Source organism: Macadamia integrifolia, chromosome 11, assembly GCF_013358625.1.
Source record: "Macadamia integrifolia cultivar HAES 741 chromosome 11, SCU_Mint_v3, whole genome shotgun sequence".
NCBI lineage: Eukaryota > Viridiplantae > Streptophyta > Magnoliopsida > Proteales > Proteaceae > Macadamia > Macadamia integrifolia.
The window spans coordinates 19,338,567-19,360,950 of NC_056567.1; the positions used below are offsets into that span (position 1 = coordinate 19,338,567).

A 22,384-nucleotide genomic window follows, 5' to 3' on the forward strand; every position below is an offset into this window, starting at 1 on the left:
TAGAACTTGATAGTAGCCCGATTACAAACAAATAACAAAAAACTGATAAAAAACTGAAACTGGCCAAAACCAAAACCTCTTTAACGATTTAGTAGCAAATTGAAACTAATATAACCCAACCAAAATCAAACCAAACCGATCAATTGACAACCTTAATCCTCATAATGTAACACCAATCTCAAAGATGCATTAACAACCATCAAATGGTGGTTGCAGTTCCATTCCCAAAACCGTTTAAAACCAGCAAGCCCACCCAAGCCGACAATGCTGGGCTTAAGCTTGGGCTTGCCGCTTGCCGCTTGCCGCTTGCCTCTTGCCTATTAAAATTGCAGCACTAGCTCCTAGAACAATCATGAGATTCTTGACACTTGGCACGATTGTCTGGACCAAAAGGATGACATGGAAAATATGCTGAACAGTGACCACTGAAGTATTTGGGCCATCAGACCAGGATTCGGCTTTTCTCCTGAGCATCCATCGGTCAGATCGGCTATGGTCTTATGAATGAATGCCATGTGTTCAAGTGAAGATTCAATACTTTGAAAAGAGGCATGGAGAATGAAACATTAAGGGCCCGTTTGGTATCGTTCTAAAAAAAAGTTTCTGGAGTTTTTTGTTCTATTGGAACGAAAAAACGGAATCTTTTGTTTGGTGCACTTATGGTCCGTTTCTCTTTTTTTGGAACAAAAAGTGAAAAAAAAAAACTGAAAAAAACGAGATTGGACAGTTCCATTTTCCCAGTTTCGTTCCATTTTACAAAAAAAAAAAAAAAAATATCCCGATAAAAATCTGAAATTTTGAAACACTATTTTTTCGTTTAAAAACTGCGTTTTGACACAGAAACTGAAATATTCGTTTTTTACACGAAACGACGTTTCTAGAACAGAAACGATACCAAACGGGTCCTAATAGAGGCACAAAAAGCGAGGTATTGAGAACCATTGGATCCTCGTACGAATACGTGGTGCTTGCTAGCTATGGACAAGACTCGGGCGATGGACCCTTAGGAGAAGAGCCGGATCCATCAGACCATCACTCAATCTCACACGTGCAAAATTATTAACACGTGAGAATCCCATCCCTTCAATGCAAAGGACGAGAGGGAAAAGAAAAGATGAAAAAATCATGAAATCTAATGAAGCCATGAAGAAACCTTATCAGTTATCACCCCCTTATCACAAAAAATTTGACAAGAGGAGAAACAGCCACACAAGCCACTTTACACAGAGGAGACTTCTTTGAGGTCCAGACTTCTTTGAGGTCCAGAGCTTTTAAGTTTTAACTCCCACATACCCTTCCTCTCCTTCACTTGCCGTTAGAACCTCTCAATTTTTTTCCAATCCATAGATTGCAGAAACCCAAAACCTCATATCCTATAAAGGTAAGACTTCTATAGCGACAAAGGGTTTTCTTCTCTCTCTATGTATCATTACATTTCTTTTACGCTTCACGTTTGATTGTTCTGTTCCTTCTGGAGAAGCAAAAACTAGGGTTTCTGGGGAGGTTAACAGCGTAGTTTATCTAACTGGTGGGGAATATTTGTTGATTGAATTAGCTGAGTTAATATTTTGTGGTGAATACAATTTGTTGTAGGGGAGTGCATTGAAGAGTTTAGTGGGCATTGTTTTATTGGGTTGATGCCCTCCTGGGGTCTCTGTAGAAACTATGGCTTCTCTGGCTTCCCTGGCAAGTTTGGGAGGCGTGAGAGCGAGTTCTTCCTCTCATTTTGAGGTTTCTCCCTCATTGGTTCGGAGAATTTCGGTAATTAAGGGAACTGATTTTGTTAGTTTTGCGGGTAGGCAGAGATGGGGTTATGTTTCTATATGTAAATGTATGGTCACTACAGATTTAGTTGAAGAACTGGGAAATTCGGTTTCCTTGGAATCAACTTATAGAGGGAGTAAAGATGAGGATGCTGATCTTGTTCTCAATCTTAAGCCATCTCCCAAACCAGTTGTAAAATCTCAGCCCAAGGCTGTCTCTTTTATAGGCGTTAATTCAGGCAATTCAATGCCCTGGAAAAAACCCAGTAGAGATTCAGATGATGAGAAATCAAAGGATGAGGAGGAGATAAGTAATGTAATTGAGTCACTTGGAGAGGTGTTGGAGAAGGCAGAGAAACTTGAAACCACTAGTCCGCAGAAGTCTGATATTGGCAAAGAGAAGGTGTTTGAGGGGAAACCAACACCTAGTACAAACACAAGCTCAAAAGTGAGTAAGCGAGTAAATTCAACAGATGTTCGAAAATCTAAGACGTTGAAGAGTGTGTGGCGGAAAGGAAACCCCGTTGCAACTGTACAAAAGGTGGTTAAGGGATCTCCTAAGACTACTGAGTTTCCTACTGTAGATCTCAAGAAGAGGGAGGAAGAGAAAGAGGAAGCTGAACCACGTGCTACTTTAAGACCTCCTCAGCCACCACCAAGAGTTCAACCAAGTTTACACGCAAAGCCTTCAGTGACTCCTGCAACTGAGAAACCTGTAATTTTGAAGGATGTTGGTGTGGCTCCAAAGCCTTCTGTTACTGACAGTTCTGACACTGGATCAAAAAATAGAGAAAGAAAGACAATACTAATTGATAAGTTTGCATCCAAGAAGCCAGTGGTTGATCCCCTGATTGCTCAAGCAGTTCTAGCCCCTCCAAAACCGATGAAGAAGCCTGCATCAGGGAAGATCAAAGATGAGTACCGTAAGAAAACTGGTGCAGCTGGGGGAATACGGAGGCGTTTGGTTGATGCAGAGATTACCGATGAGGAGACGTTGGAGCTTAATGTATCTATTTCTGGTGCCCCTTCCATGAGGAAAGGAAGGAAATGGAGTAAAGCAAGTCGAAAGGCAGCTAGGCTCCAGGCAGCTAAGGATGCGGCCCCTGTAAGAGTAGAAATTCTAGAGGTAGGAGAAGGGGGTATGTTGACAGAGGACCTTTCATACAACTTAGCTATAAGTGAAGGTGAGATTCTTGGGTATCTATACTCGAAAGGGATAAAGCCTGATGGGGTTCAGACTTTGGACAAAGACATGGTAAAGATGGTTTGTAATGAGTATGGCGTAGAAGTTATGGATGCTGCTCCTGTTAGAGTGGAAGAAATGGCAAAAAAGAAGGAAATTCTTGATGAGGAAGACTTGGACAAGCTAGAAGATAGGCCACCAATTCTTACTATAATGGGTCATGTGGATCATGGAAAGGTAGAACTTAGTAATATTTCCTCCATTTTGATTTGATGTAGATTTTTATTCATATTAGTACTTCTGATTTATACAGAAAATTATATTTCCTGATATCAAGATTGGTTTTGCTAATATGTGCTTGATGTTATTCGCTTGGCAGACGACCCTTTTGGATTATATTCGAAAGAGCAAGGTATTTTGAAACTTAATCATACTTGCATTGGTATTTAATTTTGGTAATGGGTACACTTTTCTATTCCTATGCATTTTCAGTGATAGATAAATATGAATAGGCATGAGTCTATGCAATGTCAAATGCCAATGTGGTTGTAAATCTTACCAAGTCAAATGGCAACGTGGTTCTAAATTTTATTAATATAATATTGGATCATAATTGTCAGGAAACATGTTTCATGTAATGGTGTCATGTAGAATGTAATTCCGATATCCTTGTATTTGTGAAATTAATCTAAAAGGGTATAGAACAGAAAACAAAATATACCAGATAACTTAAGGTATTTTGTTGGAAAAATTCAGTATGTGTTTGACATGGTCAAAATACTGAAAATGGAGTGCATATTTTGTTGCTATGAATTAGGACAACAGCAAGTCTCATCAGATGATGGAATCTTTCTGATCTATCAACTTCTGTTTGCAATATAAGATTCTTCATTAACCTTTTTTCCCCCCCTAAAACCTCACTTAATAGAAAATGTTAATTGTCTTGTTGAGTTGTTATCAGTCCAAGCACTTTGCTTTTCTCCAAATCTATTTTTTTTGCTAGAAAGCCATTATACTTTTTGTAGTGGGTCTCTTGTAGTTTCACCATTTTACTGAAAACGTGCTCTATTCCCAGCATTGCATAAAATTTCTTTGACTAAATCTGACTAGTAGGCTTTCACAGGTAGCTGCCTCTGAAGCAGGTGGAATAACACAAGGAATTGGTGCATATAAGGTGCTTGTTCCTGTCGATGGCAAGTCTCAGCCATGTGTTTTTCTTGATACACCTGGGCATGAGGTAATCCCTTGTAGTGCCATTTCCATTTTTGGCATATGGTTTCTTTGCTGTTGAAATATTGCTTCTCCCCTTCCCTTCAATCGTCCCTAAACTTCCAATTGTCAAAGTACTTTTAGGTTAAAGATATATTTTCTGGAATTGGCATGCTGATTGTACTACATCCTCTCATGTAGGCATTTGGTGCAATGAGAGCACGCGGGGCAAGGGTAACAGACATTGCCATCATTGTGGTGGCTGCTGATGACGGGATCCGTCCTCAAACAAATGAGGCAATTGCTCATGCAAAAGCAGCTGGAGTGCCGATTGTGATAGCTATAAACAAGGTACATTCATTTATTCTGTGGTGTTTATTGAATATCTCCTTCCAGACTTGCTGACTCTGATATCTTAGCTGTTCTTTTGTCTCAGATAGACAAGGATGGAGCTAATCCAGAAAAAGTCATGCAAGAACTTTCCGCAATTGGTCTAATGCCAGAAGACTGGGGTGGTGAAACCCCAATGGTTCAGGTTCTTGTTCCTCTAAAGAAAAGCCATTTTCAGACCATAATCCATATTGTAACTTCTGTGGTGCGTTGATACATAATTTATCTTTTCGATCAGATCAGTGCACTAAAAGGGGAGAATGTGGATGAATTGATGGAAACTGTCATGCTCGTGGCAGAGGTATAGCGAACCTTTTGTCTTTTTTCATTCTCTGTTATTTAGGTTGCAAACATGTTTGCTTTGATATTTTTTGTCCATGCTGCATGGCCTGTCTCTGCGGTGGGCTGAATTTGGTCTCTCTATGGCAAAGTTCTCATTGTTTAATCTTTAATGACTATGTAGATGTTGATCCTAATGCATAAACATGATTTTCCTTTTTCTATTTATGTTTATATAGAAACACATAATTGTATGAATTTTAGTACATCAGTCTCTTAAACAACAACAACAACCTCAGCCTGATGGCCCTTATCCCAACTTAATGCTATCTGCTACATGGATCCGCACAAAGACAAAATAGGAAAAGAAAGGTAAAAGGAAAGAATCACAACACCAGAAAATCAGTAAAATCTCAGTTAAATGGGTTCAGCTACATCGGTCCGTGCCCTCCTTGTCAATCGGCTCTATTCGAGGTCATACTTGGGACCAGACCTAAGGTCCTAAACTATGCATGTCTTTGCTCACTACTTCTTTTGTGGTCATTTTAGGCCTGCCCCTAGCTCTTTTAGTTCCTTCAATTTGAATCAGATTACTCCTTATTGGTGCATCCCCAAGTCTCCATTGAACATGGCTGTACCACCTCAAACGATTTTCTCGGAGCTTATCATGGATAGGGACAACTCGCACGTCAGGTCTAATATGTTCGTTCCTTACTTTATCCTTCATAGTTTTGCCGCACAACCATCTCAACATCATCATGTCTGCTGCACATAGCTTATCTATATGATACTTCGACATCAGTTCCTTAGCAAAGATAGACAAAAATGTACATTTATGCGGCAGGTGAGTCAACTTTCACTGAAATCTGGGTGACCTAAGAATCATCCATTTAGCAGCTTAATTTGCAGCCTGGATAGGCCATATTATTTATTAGATGGAAAAAATTTCAACTTTTAGTATGAAAGTGGCGCAACAAACTTCTCTTTTCCGTATTACTTTCTAACTATGCAATTTAAAGTTTCAGCTGGTGGTATAAAAAGTGAAAAGGTCCAGCATTGAGCCAAAGGGAATTTACCTTGTCCCCAAACCTAAGATTATTCCTTGTGTGATGGATGGCATGGTTATCATGTCGTCCTCACAACATGGCACTGGTAACTCAGTATAGAGGTGTAGTTTACCGACTAACAACTTTTTTCTCAGAATCTCAGAAATATGAGACAGGAATAAAATCTCCTAAGATTTTTGTGGACCATATCACTTCTACATTCAAGAACTGGACTCATTTTCTGATTCCTACAGTCTAATTCTTTCCGTGGCTTTATTTTTTGAAGTTGCAAGAACTGAAGGCCAATCCTCATAGAAATGCCAAGGGAACTGTCATTGAAGCGGGCCTTCACAAATCAAAGGGACCTGTAGTCACATTTATCGTGCAGAATGGTACCCTCAAAAGAGGAGATGTAGTAGTTTGTGGTGAAGCCTTTGGAAAGGTTAGTCAGTGGGCATCATTGGGAATCCCTTCTCTTCTTTTAAGACAAAATTTGTTGCAACTTTTTATTAGATGATTAAATCAGGGATGATCTAATTCGTACTTCGGTTTGGTTTTTATTGTCCACCTTCGGTTAACTATTCTGATTTTGGCTCTTCAGGCGCGGGCTTTATTTGATGATAGTGGGAATCGTGTTGATGATGCTGGGCCATCTACAGCCGTGCAGGTTTCATTTTGTTTGCTCCTTTTGCTTGGCAATAATTAGGTTCTTGTTCTGTCTTGATCTTCTTCTTCTTTCACCCCCCTTCCCCTTATTTTTTACTTTTTGGAGCCGCCATCTCTCTGAGTTTTCCCCATTTTCTGTGAACTATGTGGGTGTTACTGGTCTGAAACTTGGGTCAGCCCTGTTGGTTGAACCAGTTGACTTTTCACTGTGCCCCTGAAATGGTTTAACAACCCTTATGCCTATTTTTGATTCTATATGTATAACAACTCAAACTTTCATTCAACATGGGTAGCTTGAACCATTATCCACCCACCACGCATTTATTGTTCTGCTATATGTATGTTCTTGTCATTAAAAAAATGACCATTATGCTTTCATTCAGAACGCAACACAACTATCCTCCCCTTAAAGATTATATCGTTACATGATTTAAAATTGCAATATAGCTTATATTGTTTTAAATCTTGCTTTGTTTAGTATAAATTAGCTTACTAGCGTACTCGAGGTATTAAGCTTAATAGTCTGGCCTGACATTTGATTTGTTAAACCACCACCCAATCTCGATAACAGGTCAGTGAGACAGACTGGATTTTAGGACAAGAGTATATAACGGTGCAGTTTTTGAATTCTCCCTGAAAGTGCTCCTGGTTTTCCTGATTTTCCCAGCGATGTAGGATCCCATCACTGAGTATACCAGGAATGATGGGAACACATTCAAATAGCTTTCACAAAAAAACAATTATCTTCCTTAAACGCTTTTAATCTGCATTCTTTACTTTTCTGGAGCAAACTGGCTTTCAGAACTTCAACTTGATTACTGTATAAGCAACTACCTGTTCTGTCCCCTTGTCATCATCTAAGTTAATTTTGTAGAAGTTGAATACAATGATAATAACAGGTATGGTCATTGTAGCCTATTGATAGATCTTGATAGAGAACTTCTGCAGTCTGCAGAGCTTACTTTATCTTTTCCATGGATCTTCCTTCCTTCCCTCCCTCCACCTCCCGCTCTCCCCTTCCAATCCTGGATTAATTTTTTGAACTATCAATCCAGAAACTTATTTCCTGTGAATGCTTAACATTTTTAGGAATGGTGCCTTGACATTAAAATGTAATGCATTTTCTTAGGTGACACTATCTAGAATTTAAAATTTGAATTTTACCATTCACACTTTTAGGAATGGCACACCCCAAGTAACATTCAAAATCTATTTCTTGGTTTATACACTTTTCTGGACTTAGTTTTGAGTTTTCTTAAATCCTATGAGAAAGAAAAGACATCTTTAGCTGCTTATTGTTTTTAACTTGATTCCTGTGATAGAAAGGATTTTCTGACACCTCATTGAATTGGGAAAAGGCTTAGTTGAGTTGAGTGCTTTCTTAGTCCCCCTGCCCACTTTTTCCTTCTGATAACTTTTCCAACTTGTGGAATCCTTGATATCATTTCAAAAGGTCCCTGGTAGAAACAATTGTGATCCTTTTCTTGTTTAATTAATACAAAGTACTTATATAGAGGTGCCATGCAATGGAAAAATTATTTTTTTGAGCAATTGTGATAATTGAAGTGATTATTATCCTGGAACTTTCACCATATTTGTTGCAATGACACTTTATTATTGGAATTGTTTGGTGATTGATTCATGTGGAAATCATTTTAGAGGAAACTACAAAATGGGTGGTGAAAGCTGAAACAGGGTTGGAGTGGGGGAAGAAAAAACTTGACTTGTCTATATGCTTGAACAACTGAGCATTACTTGAATTGATTTCTTTGTCAACAATTCCATATGCTTGAATTTGGAATTGGTTCTGCAATAAAGACTTCTGATATCAAAACTAGGTTGATGTTTACTTTCATTAAGTGAAATAATTTTGGCTTATTATCTTAATGAAATAAACATGGGAGAAGTGAAGAAACTATATTTATTGATTTGAGTTTGTATGGTACATTTGCACTAGGGATTTTTCAATGGTATCTGGGTCCGAGAATCTGAATAATTTTTTCTGCACATAGGTTTCTAGCAGGAGTGGTAGGAATAATCAGGATTGAGTTGATTCTGTCTTAAAAGTAAGGTGCACAGACCAAAGCCTGCCAGCCAAAATACATAAGAAATCAGAAAGTACTGATCCTTGCTTTTGACTTTTGGAATAAATTACTTGAAATTTATGTGTAATATATATGCTGGATACGATATTCACTAATGGACTGAACTTTTAGTGGTTGAGTCAACAACATCTTGGTTCATGTTGGGCTAAACAAGGCTTTAATCTGAGGCTCAGCCTCTCAGGCTTAGATCAGGAGCCACAAAACAGAGGTCCTGCTATCTCTCTGTGTTTCATTGACTGGGAGAATACACCTTATTAGAACTTTGAAGTATCACTAATTAGGTAGCAAGAAATTGGGCTCTATTATTTACTGAGAGGAGGCTTGTGAGAAAATCTTGAGTTGGGATGATGTCACAAAGATCTTGAATTAAATTGTAGTTCAACCTTTAGAAATGAATCTTGAATTAAATTGTAGTTCAACCTTTAGAAATGATTAGACCTTTCAACCATAGTTGTCAAGGCACTGCATAGGTGACAAGGTGGATTTCAAGGCACTTTTGTGCTTTTCAAATCCATTATTCTTTGGACAATATGGGGAAAAAATTAATATTATCAACAAGTTTCCTAGGTATTAGGAAGTTGGTACTTTTTCAAAAATTAGATATTTGCGATATATTCTCAACTCTGTTTTCACTTAAAAAAAAAAAAAAAGTGTTTTGTCAATTTTGTAGGGTTATGTTCTTAACTTTAATGAGTAGAACTTATATCTTAAGGGCTGCCCAAACCAACATTTTTATTCTTCTTTTAGGATGCAGCTTTGCATATTGCTTTCCGTCCTTTTTGTTCCAGACCTGTCCATTCAACTTCCTTATTGTAAAATTTGCATGCATGCTCATGTTCTGCCACAGGTCATTGGATTGAATAATGTTCCAATTGCTGGTGATGAATTTGAGGTTGTTTTGTCACTTGATGTTGCACGTGAAAAGGCAGAGGCTCGTGCAGAATTGTTACGAAATGAACATTTATCAGAAAAAGCTGGTGATGGGAAGGTTACTCTCTCTTCATGGGCTTCTGCGATTTCAGCAGGAAAGCTCTCTGGAGTAGATTTACACCAGCTGAATATTGTTATGAAGGTCGATGTTCAGGTATACATATCCTGACAAATATAAAATCAAATATCCGCATCAGGATACCTTTCACTATCATATCCTAGTCAGTTCAAGTGAAAAGTTAATTTGCTACCTGAGAAACCAGGAAGATGATCTATTAATTGATGGGCAGGGGACGACATCACCAGTTGGTGTAAGACACAGGGATTTGCTAATGAGAAGCATTGACATGATGAGATAGATCTATTTGTTTCATCTTGTCAAGTTTCATTTCTTCTTATTCCCTTTGGGTGCTGAAAAGAAGAAAATGGTGAAATTCACAACCTCTGACCAGGCCTGGAATAAAATTGATAGAACTGATCCTTAAGGTCATCTCAGAGGCCCAATGTTAGCATCCAAAGTTTCCTGTTAATGCTCCCCACAACTGCATGTGCATAGTTGCTGGTAGACCATCTGTAGTCTACCCGATAGTGACTTTGGGTTTTTTGTGCATCTTCTGCCATCTGGATTGTTTATACTTTCCACCATTACTAACTTGAACCCCCCCCCCCCCCTCCCTTTCTCTTCTTACTAGGGATCAATTGAAGCCATCAGACAAGCCCTTCTAGTTCTTCCACAGGATAATGTCACTTTGAAGTTTCTGCTGCAAGCAACAGGGGATGTAAGCAACAGTGATGTTGATCTTGCTGTTGCTAGTAAGGCCATTATATTGGGATTCAATGTCAAAACACCAGGTTCAGTTAAGAGTTATGCAGACCAAAAAGGTGTTGAGATTCGTCTGTACAGAGTAATCTATGAGCTCATTGATGATATGCGGAATGCAATGGAGGGACTCCTTAAGACTGTCGAGGTTAGGGGAATCTCAAATCTATTAGCATTTTGAGTGTTTCCTTTCCCAAAGGGTAATTAATGGTAACCACAGGGTGGAGATTCTGTGCTCATATGGCACAGAAGCATGTGGTTTTGACCTGTTATCCTGTGGATTAATCATTTACATCTTCCTATGCTAAAATTTGGCATGATTTAGAGATCAAAATTGCCCCTTTTTTTGTCTTATAATCTTCATCTCAAATTTGACAGATTTTTTTTAGTGCTATCCATTTAATTGCTTGCTAGTCGCTGCTTGTACACCATATATTGCCATCTTTATCAATGAATATTTCCGATTGAGATCTTGTATCTTGATAGGAACAAGTGCCAATTGGAGCAGCTGAAGTCCGGGCGACCTTCAGTAGTGGCAGTGGTCGTGTGGCTGGATGCATGGTGGTGGAAGGAAAAGTGGTGAAAGGCTGTGGTGTTAGGATTCTTCGGAATGGGAAAACAGTCCATGTTGGTATTATTGATTCTCTGAGGAGAGTGAGGGAATTGGTGAAAGAGGTATGTGCCTAGAACTAATCTTGTAGTGGATTTTCTCTTGAGATATCATGAGAGTACGATTGTAAGTAGGTTTTACCTTCACAGAAATATTATAGATGGAGGTAGGTTTGTATTCTGTGGCTAGATGCATAGATGGTCCACTATGGAGGTCAATAAACTATATAGATTAGGAGTTGGCTGCATGCTTCATATTCTAGGTTGCAGTGGCACGCTTACAGGTGGAAGGTTGTAGGGCCTAGAATGGTTAGAAAGTGGGTAGAAATTATGGTGGTGGTCTGATGTTAAAATTACCAAAGCTGTTTAGGCATGAATTATGCTCTGGGCCAGATCTTTGGCATCGATTTCTTTAAATCCTTGCTCTTTTTATTATAAGGGGGGGAAAAAAAAGAAAGAAAAACGAAGATGCTTTACCCTTGGCCTAAACTTGGTTGGATCTGTCTTTCTCTATGGATGCCTCCATTATATACTCCCCATGTCTTTTACCATGAGTTGTAAAATCTTTTCTCAACCTTGGGCCATGTCCTCTTTTTCCTTCCCCACTAAAACCTTTTACCTCCCTCCCAACTGGTTCAGGTATTGTCCTTGGTGCACGTGACCAATTCAATAAAGTAATGGAGATGACATAGGTGTTGGTCTGAGGTTTTACTGATGGTCCTGTTAATCATGAACTTGTTTGGTATTTCTCTCTTTGCCATCCTAAGGAGGTATGTTGACCCCTTCTCAATTCTCTTGTTTGGGTAGGTTAATGCTGGACTAGAGTGCGGTATTGGTGTGGAGGATTTTGATGATTGGGAGGTTGGAGATTTAATTGAGGCCTTCAACGCAGTGCAGAAGAAGCGAACTCTTGAGGAGGCATCTGCTTCAGTGACAGCTGCATTGGCTGGAGCAGGAGTTGGATTGTGAACCAGAAACACTCAGTGCCTCAATTATCTCATGTGCTTCTTGTTGGCATCACAATATATTTGACCTCTTTAGGTATGTGTGCTACTTCGCTGCTAGAATCTGCATATGCTTAGCTGGTACACTGGATCTGACCCGTGCTGTACATATTGTTCTACTTTGGATAATGGTCTTCTTTTGTAAAGGGGTATATATTTGAAATTCTGCATGATTCAATGTCAAACTACACTTTGTAACAGCTTCAAACACAATGGAATAGCAATTGTCCATTCTTCTGTATGATGTGTCTTTATTTTCTGTCTGTTTACATATTCAAAACGAACGAAAAGAAAATAATGTCTCAATGATGAATAACTGTGTATTATCACCTGTGACCATAAGTAGCTGTTTATTTTTCTTGTCAATTTTCTATTGATGTGTTTATTAAGCACACTTTGACTTCAGCTACGTGGTGCCTTGTGATCAAACCTTGGGTCACACTATTGAAACTGGCCTTTAGTATACTTTTTTTCTGGTCTAATTCAGATGCCTAATATTAAAATGGGAAGAATCCAATCTGTGGTGGGTTATATGTGAATTTGAAACTGAAACCGTTTATCGAAACCGAACTGAGTCGTTTACATTGAAGCCGCAAAATTATTTAGTAAATGGTTCAATTCTGGTTTCAAGTTTAAGACCGATTAGTTAAATGGGTCAGGTCGGTTTTAAGTTTTAACCCGTTGGTGTCAAATCGAATTGACACCGAGAAAATCAAACCATTTAAACCGTCAAAACCGATTTGATTAACCTGTAAAACGATTAAATATTTGGTTGTTTTAACAAAACATAACGGTTTAATTTAGGGAAGAATTAAGGACCAAAGAGGCTGTCCAACCGTCTATTCAATAATTTACTCCTATTATGTAGGTATGTAGTTAAATCCTTGCTTGTTCAATGCTTCATTTAATTTGATACAAGATTGAAACCATTATCAACAAAAGCAAATTTTAGTAAGCATACGAATAAACTAGCAAACCAATTACTAACTGTTTTGAAACCATATGGAATAAATAACGATCAAAACCGTTTAAAACTGTGAAATCGACACCGTTTAAAAATCGTGGAACTGAAACCATTTACTAAACGGTTGCAGTTTTAGAAAGTGCAACTGTTTAGTAAATGGTGCAGTTTTGATTTCAGCCAAATAAATGTGAATCGGATCGAATCGTATTGTATACACAAAAACCAAACCGATTAACACCCCTAATATGATACCTTGTCAATGGAAGAATCATGTTCCCACCAAATGCCATTAGGTAGACATGGTTATGTATATGTTTCAGAAGACCCCATACTATCATGTGGGGTGAATTTTGAGCCCCAAACAAACATGGAATGTGCCATACAAATGAGTTCAAAGTTTTTCTTTTAGGGTAAGAAAATGAGTTCAAATATATATATATATATATATATATATATTTTTTTATTGGGGGGGGGGGGGGGAGTTTATTTTTTGGTAAAATATAGTCAGTGGTATACTTCAATTATAAAAGTTTAAAGAGAGGGGATCTACATGCCACTTGCATGTATTGATATCTCCCACAGCAACCCAATGGGTGCACAGGAAAGTGCCTCACGTTTTGCATATAAGGGTCTACATGATTGGAGAAATAGTGGAAGAGCCTTTTCCCAAACTTTAAACAACACACTTTTTAACAACTTCTTGCTTGTTTCAAAATAAAATTTGATTTAAATTGGGTGAGAAGTCCTATATCATATGGAATCATTGACATCCATCCATATTGATCCATGGAAAATGGTGATAAAGTCGTTGCCTCCAATTATGGTTACACCTAGTATTTCTCTTCCCACGTTTAAGTTTAAGTGTAAGTGTTAAGGGTTCTCTGAGCATAGGCTATGCCCAAATACATCTAATATTTTATTTATTTTATTTTGAAACAAAGAAAAAATACATAAAGGGAAAAAGAACCCTACCAATCTGGTGTAGGCAACACTAGCACATAGGACCAATGAGGGAGGACGTACAAGAACATCTTCTATGCATGAAGTAAAGGGGGGGGGGTGGGGCAATATGATCTTTTAGCATTTACTTGTGTCTTAAGCGTAGACAACACTAGACTGGTTATTTTTTCCATAAATAAAATATTCTCTTGTACATGGGCACAGCCTACGCTGTCGGTTCAGAGACAATTTTCCCTACATTTAAATGGCCTAAATGCAGGATGGGCCGATTGTGAGCCTAAACCCCAGGCGCAGACAGTAAAATTGGGCTTATATTTAGGCTCAGAGATGGACCTGAACCCACCATAGTTGTCTCCAATTATGGTGACACCTAGAATTTCCTTTTGCCTCCCGTTTTAGCCCTTTCTTTCTACTCATCAGTCTGAAAAAATATTATACCTTTCCATACAGCTCAGATGTTTAGGATTCATGTTTTAAGTTTTAAGACTACAAGTTTCCTTATTTCAAGGTTTAGGATTCATGCTTCAAGTTAGCAGAATTTGAGTTGGCTCACACCACCAGTTTTTAAAACCCCGTTTGTTTGTTCGCCAGAAAAATGGGGCGGGAAAATTAAGAGTGTGGGTCCTACACATAGGTTAAATAACAAAAAAGGAAAGGACAGTAAAACAAAGAAAACAAGTTAAAATTATGAGCCCCAATAAATCTCATATTCCCTTCAAAATTCCACCGAAATAGGTTAAGAATTTGTGAGTCACTGGGCTGTGTTTGGTAGCCAAAAAAAAAAGAAAAGAAAGGAAAAATGTACATTTTTTGTACTTTTTTCTTTAGGTTAAGAATTTTTCTTTGCACTTCGTATATCTTCACCCAAGAGAAGATTCCCATTTTCATATTCAAAATTCCTTTAAGAATTGTAAAATTTTCTTTTGCTTCCCCATAAATTTTCTTGCCAAAAGCACAAAAAAACATGAGAAAATATGAAAATATAATAAAACAAAAATGAATGATTACACAATGATTTCCTATGTGTGTGTTTCTCTCTCTCTCTCTCTCTTAAAATTCAAAATTTTTTGAATATTTTTCTTTACTTTTCTTTTCTTTTCTTGGTAACCAAACATACATACTCTTTTATTTTCTCACCATTTCTTCTCTTTTCTTTTCTTTTCTTTTCTAGATTCTTTTTTCTTTTCTTTTCTTTTCTAGATTCTTTTTTCTTTTCTTTTCTTCTCTTGGCTACCAAACATAGCCTAGGGTGAGCTAAATAACTTGTCGCAAAGAAATATAGGGAGTGTTTGGTTCGGTAAATCAAATGGTGTATGTATCAAATATGAATGTCAATTTTTTGATAGACATTCTTCTGAATTATGTTTATTTTTGAAATATCGTTTGGTTGCCTTGAGGTTAGTACATGTTTCTCGCGGGTTGAGATATTGGTTTCCATAGAGAACGTCTTTCCGCTTTCTCCTTTTATACTAGGTGGTAAAAATGTTACTCAAATCTAAGTTTAAGGGTTGAGGTAAACTCAAATTTGACACACATCCTTTGTAATATATAGTCATTCATGGGAAGTAAGATACTCACTTATGAGGATCATTCTAGTGGAACCAAACAACTCCAAAAATTAAGAATTATCATTCTAAAAAATGTCATCCCAAAGACTTACCGAACCAAACACCCCCATAGGAAATCCTTTTGATTCATGCATGCATTGTCTATTCAGTTCCTCACCCTAGGCAACAAAAAACATGCACTTTCGATATTTCATGGCAAAACCATACAATTCTCGTATCCCATTATAAGAAACATGGCCTAACTGATTTCATGAGAATGTTATTCTAGCTTAATATCATGATAATAAAAGTAAAATGAGTTTGCGAAAAGCTCCACAAAAGGGAAAGCATCTTATTCTCATGGGATGCTGCTGCAGATGAAAACCTGTCCTGTTTAACTTGAATATTGTGTATTACAGCTGAACTTTTATGTCTTCACATACTTCTTAATATGCAGAATCATTATGCTTCCAATGTTAATGAAATGTTTACCTTCTGAGTAGTAGAATGTTAAACTTTCCCTGAAGTCAATGTATTGGTTTATCCATCATTGGAAGCTTACCAATTAATAGAAAGAGAATGGTCACATGATTCAACAGAGGCACATTTGAATTTTTATTGGTTGACAGGTGAAAGCCATTGTATACACACCACTACTGTCTTAATTATGTACAGTTAACTTGCATCGAACAGTTTGCAACACCTGCATAGAAGAGGAAAAAAACTTTTGTAAAGGGCCAGGTGACTTCACAAGAAACTAAAGTAATTATATTTTCTTCTACACAAAGACAAGTAAAGAGTTTGAACGGGGGCAACAGTTGGGGGAAACCTCAAGGTCAGCTCGAAGTCGAGTTGATCCAGAAGTTACTCTTTTGGTTTCTTTGAAGCCAGGAAACATCCATGACCAACAGATACTAGGTCACAGTAGGCTGAGTGGAATAAAAGCTGAAGGAATGGCTGGATAGAAAATAACGTAGAAAAGTAATTATATGCAGTTACATAACAATATGGGCCAGCTTCTCAATGTCCATACACCAGTACCTATGGCAAACATGTATGCTAGAACAGGACTCAACACCTAATGTCTCCAAGGACATGATTTAGGCAGAAAGCTGACTCAATTTGGTCAAATTCTGAATTTACCTAAACATGCATGTGTTACATGACCCATCATTTGATGTGTCCAGCCAAGGAGACCTATTAGGCTGAAATCTGATTCAATTTAGAGTTGTAAGTCAACAGAGAGAAGACTTAAGGGTAATGATAACTAGGTTCACTGTTCTGCCTAGGGTTGTTCTCCAAAGTAGTTCTTGAGGGTTCATTCAACCTAGGAAAAGCAAGGTTATGAATCATAGCTACATAGGCATTCTCAATCGAAATAAGTCTTACGATACAGAGAGTAAACCTATTAGGTTGATCATTCAGGATATTGTCTAGGACATTCTCCAAAGGAGGAATTTGAAGAGTGGTAGCACCAAGCCTGCCAGACATATCCACATTTGCCATACCCCACATCCAGTCCTTTTGCTAATGAATCTTCTACAACCACTATTTGCCCAATACAGAAATTGTATGTTTTGCTGTGCTGTATTCCCAAGTTGGACTTGCATACTGACCGTCATTTATTTACTTCACTTCCTTTCACTCCTTCCATACAATATCTTTCAACCCAGTTGATATATCCTTGTAAAACTGCATAAATTTGAAAGAGTTATTAGAACTAAAACTTGAACTTAAGATGTCCAGTGAATAACTAATAAAAAAAAATCCCCAGTAAGGAATGATGTCATAAAACTGAGTAGCTTTAGCTGATGATGAGGAGGTAAGATACAGTGCCATAATAGACAACCACATAGTGGAAAGTAGGGTGTGCAAAGGCCAGCACATGAAGTTATAAGGCATAACATTTGTCCAAGCTTGATTGGGTCTATTCAAATTTTAACAACAGTTAGGCTGAGGCCTGGCCAATGTGCACTCCTACAGCACTGCTAGCCTTTCGAACAGAGCTTGAAGCTTTCTTCCCCCTCCACCACCCTTTTTTTGGGCAGTACAATTCAAAGGAAAACAATAATGGAAAATAAGGCGCATATTTAACAGGGTTACTTTTGAAGCATATCAAGTAGTGTTTTCTCCAAGCATGTGATTATGGTGACATACATTGTGAAACTCCAGGGTATCTCCAGAAGACTTGCGAAGTTCGACCATAAATAAGGATGGGGCAACCTCAAAAACCTGAGAACAGAATAAGGGAAATGAAAATTTTCAATCCATGAGCTAGGTTTCCAAGGGTTACGCAGCTGCACCATTTATTTCTAATCAGGGAATCATTCCAGGCAGACAATGATCAAATGGAGAGAGAAGTACCTCTGTTGCAATGGACAACTGGCCTTTCCGTCCAGTTTTTGAGCCCTCAAGCTTCATCTGAAATAAAAACAGAGAGCCACCATGAGAATCAGAATAGTTAGGGAACTCGTAGAACTGGTAAACAATTTTCATATCAACATCCACACTATCTCCACTCATCGCCATAGCAGACCCCCCTCAAACTCCTTTATTCGCCTAGGCGCCATGACAACTATGATGTTCATGTATCTGTGAGAGAGAGAAAGAGAGGATTTATTGTATACCTTGTAGTTTTTCTTCTTCACTCCAAACCCCAAGGGTGTGGCAGCTTCTTCAATTTTTGAGATAATCTCATTGGGAGGGCATTTAGATGTAAATCTCGTTTGCCTTTTAACAAGTCCCTGATCACCATGAAAATGTTAGCTACTTCAAGGCAGCATCTAAGAAAAGATCAGAAACCATTAGAGACCCAAAGAAGATAGATTGATGTACTCTAATTACATTAAATAGTGTTGCATTGAACCTGACAACCAAATGAGGTAGCCATGACAACTTTGTTGGACTCTGTCACTATCAGCTTCTTAATACTACTAGATTTTTGTTTCTTTAATTGTAGACTGACTTACACAGTTTGGGTAGGTTAGTACGACACAAAAGTATGGTTTGATGGAGATTATGGACATAAACAAGTAGAAAGATCCAATTGTAAAAGGATGTCTTTAAGGGTTCTGCCTAAAGTCACCCTGTGGGCATAAAAACAAGAAAAACTATTAGTGAGTGAGGCCCAATGACAAGTATCCTGCTCTTTAATTGGCTCACTGCAGATTGATTTGAACTGCACCATCAATTTTGGCAAATGTAGTATCATTTGTAAAAAAAATTAGTAACATTCTAAAACTTGTCAAATTTCCTACAGTATCTAAATATGTTTCCAACTTCACTCCTAGATTACATTTGAATAGTCACAAAGACTTGGGAGAACAGGCAACAAAATATTGGGATCGTATGTCAATGTTAATCAAATAGTTTGATATCCAATACGGTTTCCCATGTCTAATTGGAAGGAAGCACTAAGTTTCTATAGCATACCATTGGCTTTTCAAATAGAGTACCAAGATTGAGACCCTGAGATGTTGAAATGAGCTCAAAAGCGTTCATCATGGTTGGCCTTTCTTCTAACCTTTCCACAACAAGATTCTCAGAATTCTGAACCCAAAAGAAAACAGTGTAAAATTTTTTGCACTAACATGACTTTCAGGAGACATACCCACCTACAAAATTCAAGCCATATTAGTCCTAAAAGCAATATATGAGCCAAATTACCCCTGATTCATCGAAAGCAGCATCCACATCATCAAGACCAACATCTGCTGATTCAAAAACAGGTGGCTTATATCCTTTCTTAAACCATTCGTTCTCTATCACCTGAGAAATCGTAATTCTCTGTTGCAGGCCATCAAAAAATTGCAGTAGATTTAGAAAGCAATAAGAGAAGGAAACTATATGGTGGTTATAACTTATAACTCAAAAAGGACGAGATTTGCCCTAATTACTACCCATACCAATAAGCTGAACAGATAGTATTATAGTAATATCAAAATAATAACAGAAAAGGACATACCGTTACAGGATTGGGGTCCAGGATCCTTTTGATTAGTTTCTTTGCACTTGTTGAGAACCATGGAGGACAAGAAAATTCAGCCTTAAAGATCTGCAACCATGTACGATCCTCATAAAGAAACTTGTCTTTTTTCGTTTATAAACACAATTTCATATCTGTTCAGTTACATATATAAATCAATAACATTATGCATTTCTATGTTTTCCTGCAAATTCAAGATAGATGAACATCACATCTCATCAACTAAAAAATGTATGTTATCAATATACTTTTATACTTTCATGCCGCAGGAAAATTGAACCCCAAGGAATCCATTGCAACCTGTTGCCCATTAGGAGCACCGTAGGAGACATAATACTGTCACAGTACCTCAGACTAATAACCAGCAATCACCGAGAGAGAGAGAGAGAGAGAGACTGCAAGTTCACAGAATCGTGAACTGCAGTCTCCCACACCTTGCTTACTTATAATCAACCAAGTATAATGCAAAAAAGGAAAATAGCAAATAGGAACTATCCTAATAAGGGGAACTAGAGAAAATAGGAAACACAATAAAATAAAATAAAATCTGCATATCGTGGGGCTCAAGGGTGGCATCTAAGTGATGCCACCGACCTTCTCATGTGCCCTTTGTACCCCCACGGTACAAAGGGTCCATTCTTTAACAACTACAATATCAACATTTGTACCCAATTCCATTTTGAGGTGTCTTGGTAATATACACTTAAACTACAAATTTTATTTTTACTTCCATATATCTTCCATCTAACCTAAAATTTCATTTCGGCAAAAATTTCTTCTCTCATTTTTACTGCATTTTGAGAATTATATCAATTTCCTCTTCTTTCTTTCATTTTTATTTCTAATGTTATTTTCCACACTACTCTCACGAAACCACTAATAGTCATGGTTTTAAAAAAGAAAGTATATATCTTTGCTGACACTTGGGAGGATGTCTAGCATTTAGTGAATGTAATATAAAATTCATAGGTAAGAAAACTCACCTTTTTATACAGTGTCATAAGGTTAGAATCTTCAAAAGGCAAGTAACCTGCCATAAGGACAAAAAGAATGACCCCACATGACCAGAGGTCTGCTTTTGCTCCATCATAACCTTTATTGTTGACCACCTAGAGAAGAAGATAACCCAAACTGAGCAAAGAAACAGTAGAGTTCAAATAAATAAATAAGCATCATGTTATCAGGAATCCAGAAAGTAGTCAGAACTAATATACCTCTGGAGCAACATAATTTGGTGTCCCACATGTTGTGTGAAGTAACCCATCTTCCTGAAATGTTAGGACATAAGAAGTTCAATGTTGAAGGCTTCTACAAATAGTTATTTGGAGTTTTTCAGTGTTTAATTCAGTTAATATTTTTAAATATGGAAAGGAGATCAGATAGAAGAGGTTGGACAGGAAACAGTTAGATTCACTATTGTTCTATTGTCCCCGAAATTGACTAACTTGCTATTTAATATTCAAACCATGACCCAGGGTACAATCATACTCACCCGAACTTGCTGAGGTAATGCACTTAATCCAAAATCTGAAACTTTGAGATTTCCATTTACATCCAGCAACAGATTCTCTGGCTAAACAAGAAAACCCATTTCAGAAGGTTTTTAATCTCATTCAATCAAATATGTCATGACTTCCTTTGTCATTTGGCTTTCAGAGATAGCATTAGATTCCCCCAATGCAAAGTTGCAAACTAAAGTCTAGGGTCCAATATGTTCTAACCTTCAGGTCCCTGTGGGAAACACCTCTGCTATGGCAGTAATCCACAGCATTTATAAGCTGCTGAAAATACTTTCTTGCATCATCTTCCTTCATCCTACCATTAACAGCCTGGCACATGGGATATACAGAGGGAGAAAGGGAACAAAAAAATTATTTACACAGTGAATTCCTGATCTCATAAGTTTACTTGATCGTTAAGAACACAGGCAGAATTAATGCAGAAAACATCTTACAATTTTGTCAAACAGTTCACCACCATTCACAAATTCCAATACAATGTATATCTTAGTCTTGCTGGCCATCACCTACAACAAAAGTAGCAACTTTAAGTGACTTGCACATATAGCAATATTGTTTAGTAAAAAATTATAAGCCTATTGAGTATAACATGTACGTTCACTGGGACTAATATCGACATAAGATTATAGCATGGCAACCTACCTCATACATGCGTATGACATTTGGATGCCGGATCAATTTCATGGTTGAGATTTCACGTTTGATCTGCAAAAGACAAATATTAGTACTGTCATGTCTAATCCTCCAATGTTAAGGTTCACATCTGAAACCAAATTCAATCCAAATTATATAGATCTCTGAAAATACAAGATATTTGGTCAAGCCAACTCAAATTAGTTAAATTATCAATGAAATCTTATTGGAATTGCCCATATCCGGTTCATCTTTCAGAGTCATATCACATCCTGGATTTTATGAAATAGGACGAATGGAGGCGGTATTTTGTAAATACAAAATTAACTTGAATATATCAACCATTTCTTTATTTTGCCAACGGGGATCCCCCATTCCGAAAGGTTATGGGGTCGGCCGTTAGGTCCAAACCTGTATAATTTGCTATTGCTATTGCTATTCACTCATTTTCTTCCTTTTCCTCCTCCCTTTTTTCCTTCTCAAGAGTCCAAAGTTTTGAATTCTGTATTTTTCCCCATCCAAATTGTGTCAGCATTTGGTACTCTCTCGATAGCTTCAATAGTTCACTGAAAGCCTTTGGTGTAATGAAACGCAAGCCTCAGGAATTATGACCTTTACCACAATGATGCTCCTCTTTTCTCAGTCATTATCTTTTTGAATACAGTTACAGGACTAGGAAAGTGTCCAATTTGAAAATGAAAACGTGACTGAATTGGTCGTAGGTACTCTTTGGAATGAAGTGGAAGAAGGGAGGAGATCCTCAAACAAAGA

The 22,384-nt window shown here is 37.6% G+C and overlaps 2 protein-coding genes across 2 annotated transcripts in view; one reads left to right on the plus strand and one right to left on the minus strand.

Annotated features, from left to right (window-relative positions):
- Positions 1 to 1,163: 1,163 nt before the first annotated feature.
- On the plus strand, positions 1,164 to 12,245 carry LOC122093781 (translation initiation factor IF-2, chloroplastic). Its single transcript, XM_042664257.1, has 12 exons — positions 1,164 to 3,183; positions 3,326 to 3,358; positions 4,070 to 4,183; positions 4,357 to 4,506; positions 4,592 to 4,690; positions 4,784 to 4,846; positions 6,157 to 6,312; positions 6,472 to 6,537; positions 9,489 to 9,725; positions 10,264 to 10,539; positions 10,878 to 11,066; positions 11,808 to 12,245. Exons 1-12 carry the CDS (start codon positions 1,666 to 1,668, stop codon positions 11,967 to 11,969), a joined length of 3,063 nt encoding a protein of 1,020 aa, XP_042520191.1. The 5' UTR covers positions 1,164 to 1,665; the 3' UTR covers positions 11,970 to 12,245.
- Positions 12,246 to 15,795: 3,550 nt separating this feature from the next.
- LOC122093783 (CBL-interacting serine/threonine-protein kinase 23-like) overlaps positions 15,796 to 22,384 on the minus strand; it is a 7,883-nt gene continuing 1,294 nt past the window's right edge. Inside the window, exons 2-15 of the mRNA XM_042664263.1 lie at positions 21,623 to 21,685; positions 21,415 to 21,486; positions 21,182 to 21,289; positions 20,953 to 21,033; positions 20,675 to 20,728; positions 20,444 to 20,569; positions 19,440 to 19,529; positions 19,142 to 19,261; positions 18,908 to 19,024; positions 18,103 to 18,219; positions 17,840 to 17,896; positions 17,633 to 17,707; positions 17,092 to 17,167; positions 15,796 to 16,178 (exon numbers count right to left, since the gene is read on the minus strand). Of these exons, the coding sequence (XP_042520197.1) occupies positions 17,117 to 17,167; positions 17,633 to 17,707; positions 17,840 to 17,896; positions 18,103 to 18,219; positions 18,908 to 19,024; positions 19,142 to 19,261; positions 19,440 to 19,529; positions 20,444 to 20,569; positions 20,675 to 20,728; positions 20,953 to 21,033; positions 21,182 to 21,289; positions 21,415 to 21,486; positions 21,623 to 21,685 (1,131 nt within the window). The 3' untranslated portion in view covers positions 15,796 to 16,178; positions 17,092 to 17,116. The remainder of the gene's footprint in view (positions 16,179 to 17,091; positions 17,168 to 17,632; positions 17,708 to 17,839; positions 17,897 to 18,102; positions 18,220 to 18,907; positions 19,025 to 19,141; positions 19,262 to 19,439; positions 19,530 to 20,443; positions 20,570 to 20,674; positions 20,729 to 20,952; positions 21,034 to 21,181; positions 21,290 to 21,414; positions 21,487 to 21,622; positions 21,686 to 22,384) is intronic.

Coding starts and splice junctions, on each gene's coding strand:
- LOC122093781 (XM_042664257.1), top strand. CDS start 1,666: ATGGCTTCTCTGGCTTCCCTGGCAAGTTTGGGAGGCGTGAGAGCGAGT. Junction 3,359..4,069: donor ATTATATTCGAAAGAGCAAG/GTATTTTGAAAC, acceptor AGGCTTTCACAG/GTAGCTGCCTCTGAAGCAGG. Junction 4,507..4,591: donor TTGTGATAGCTATAAACAAG/GTACATTCATTT, acceptor CTTTTGTCTCAG/ATAGACAAGGATGGAGCTAA.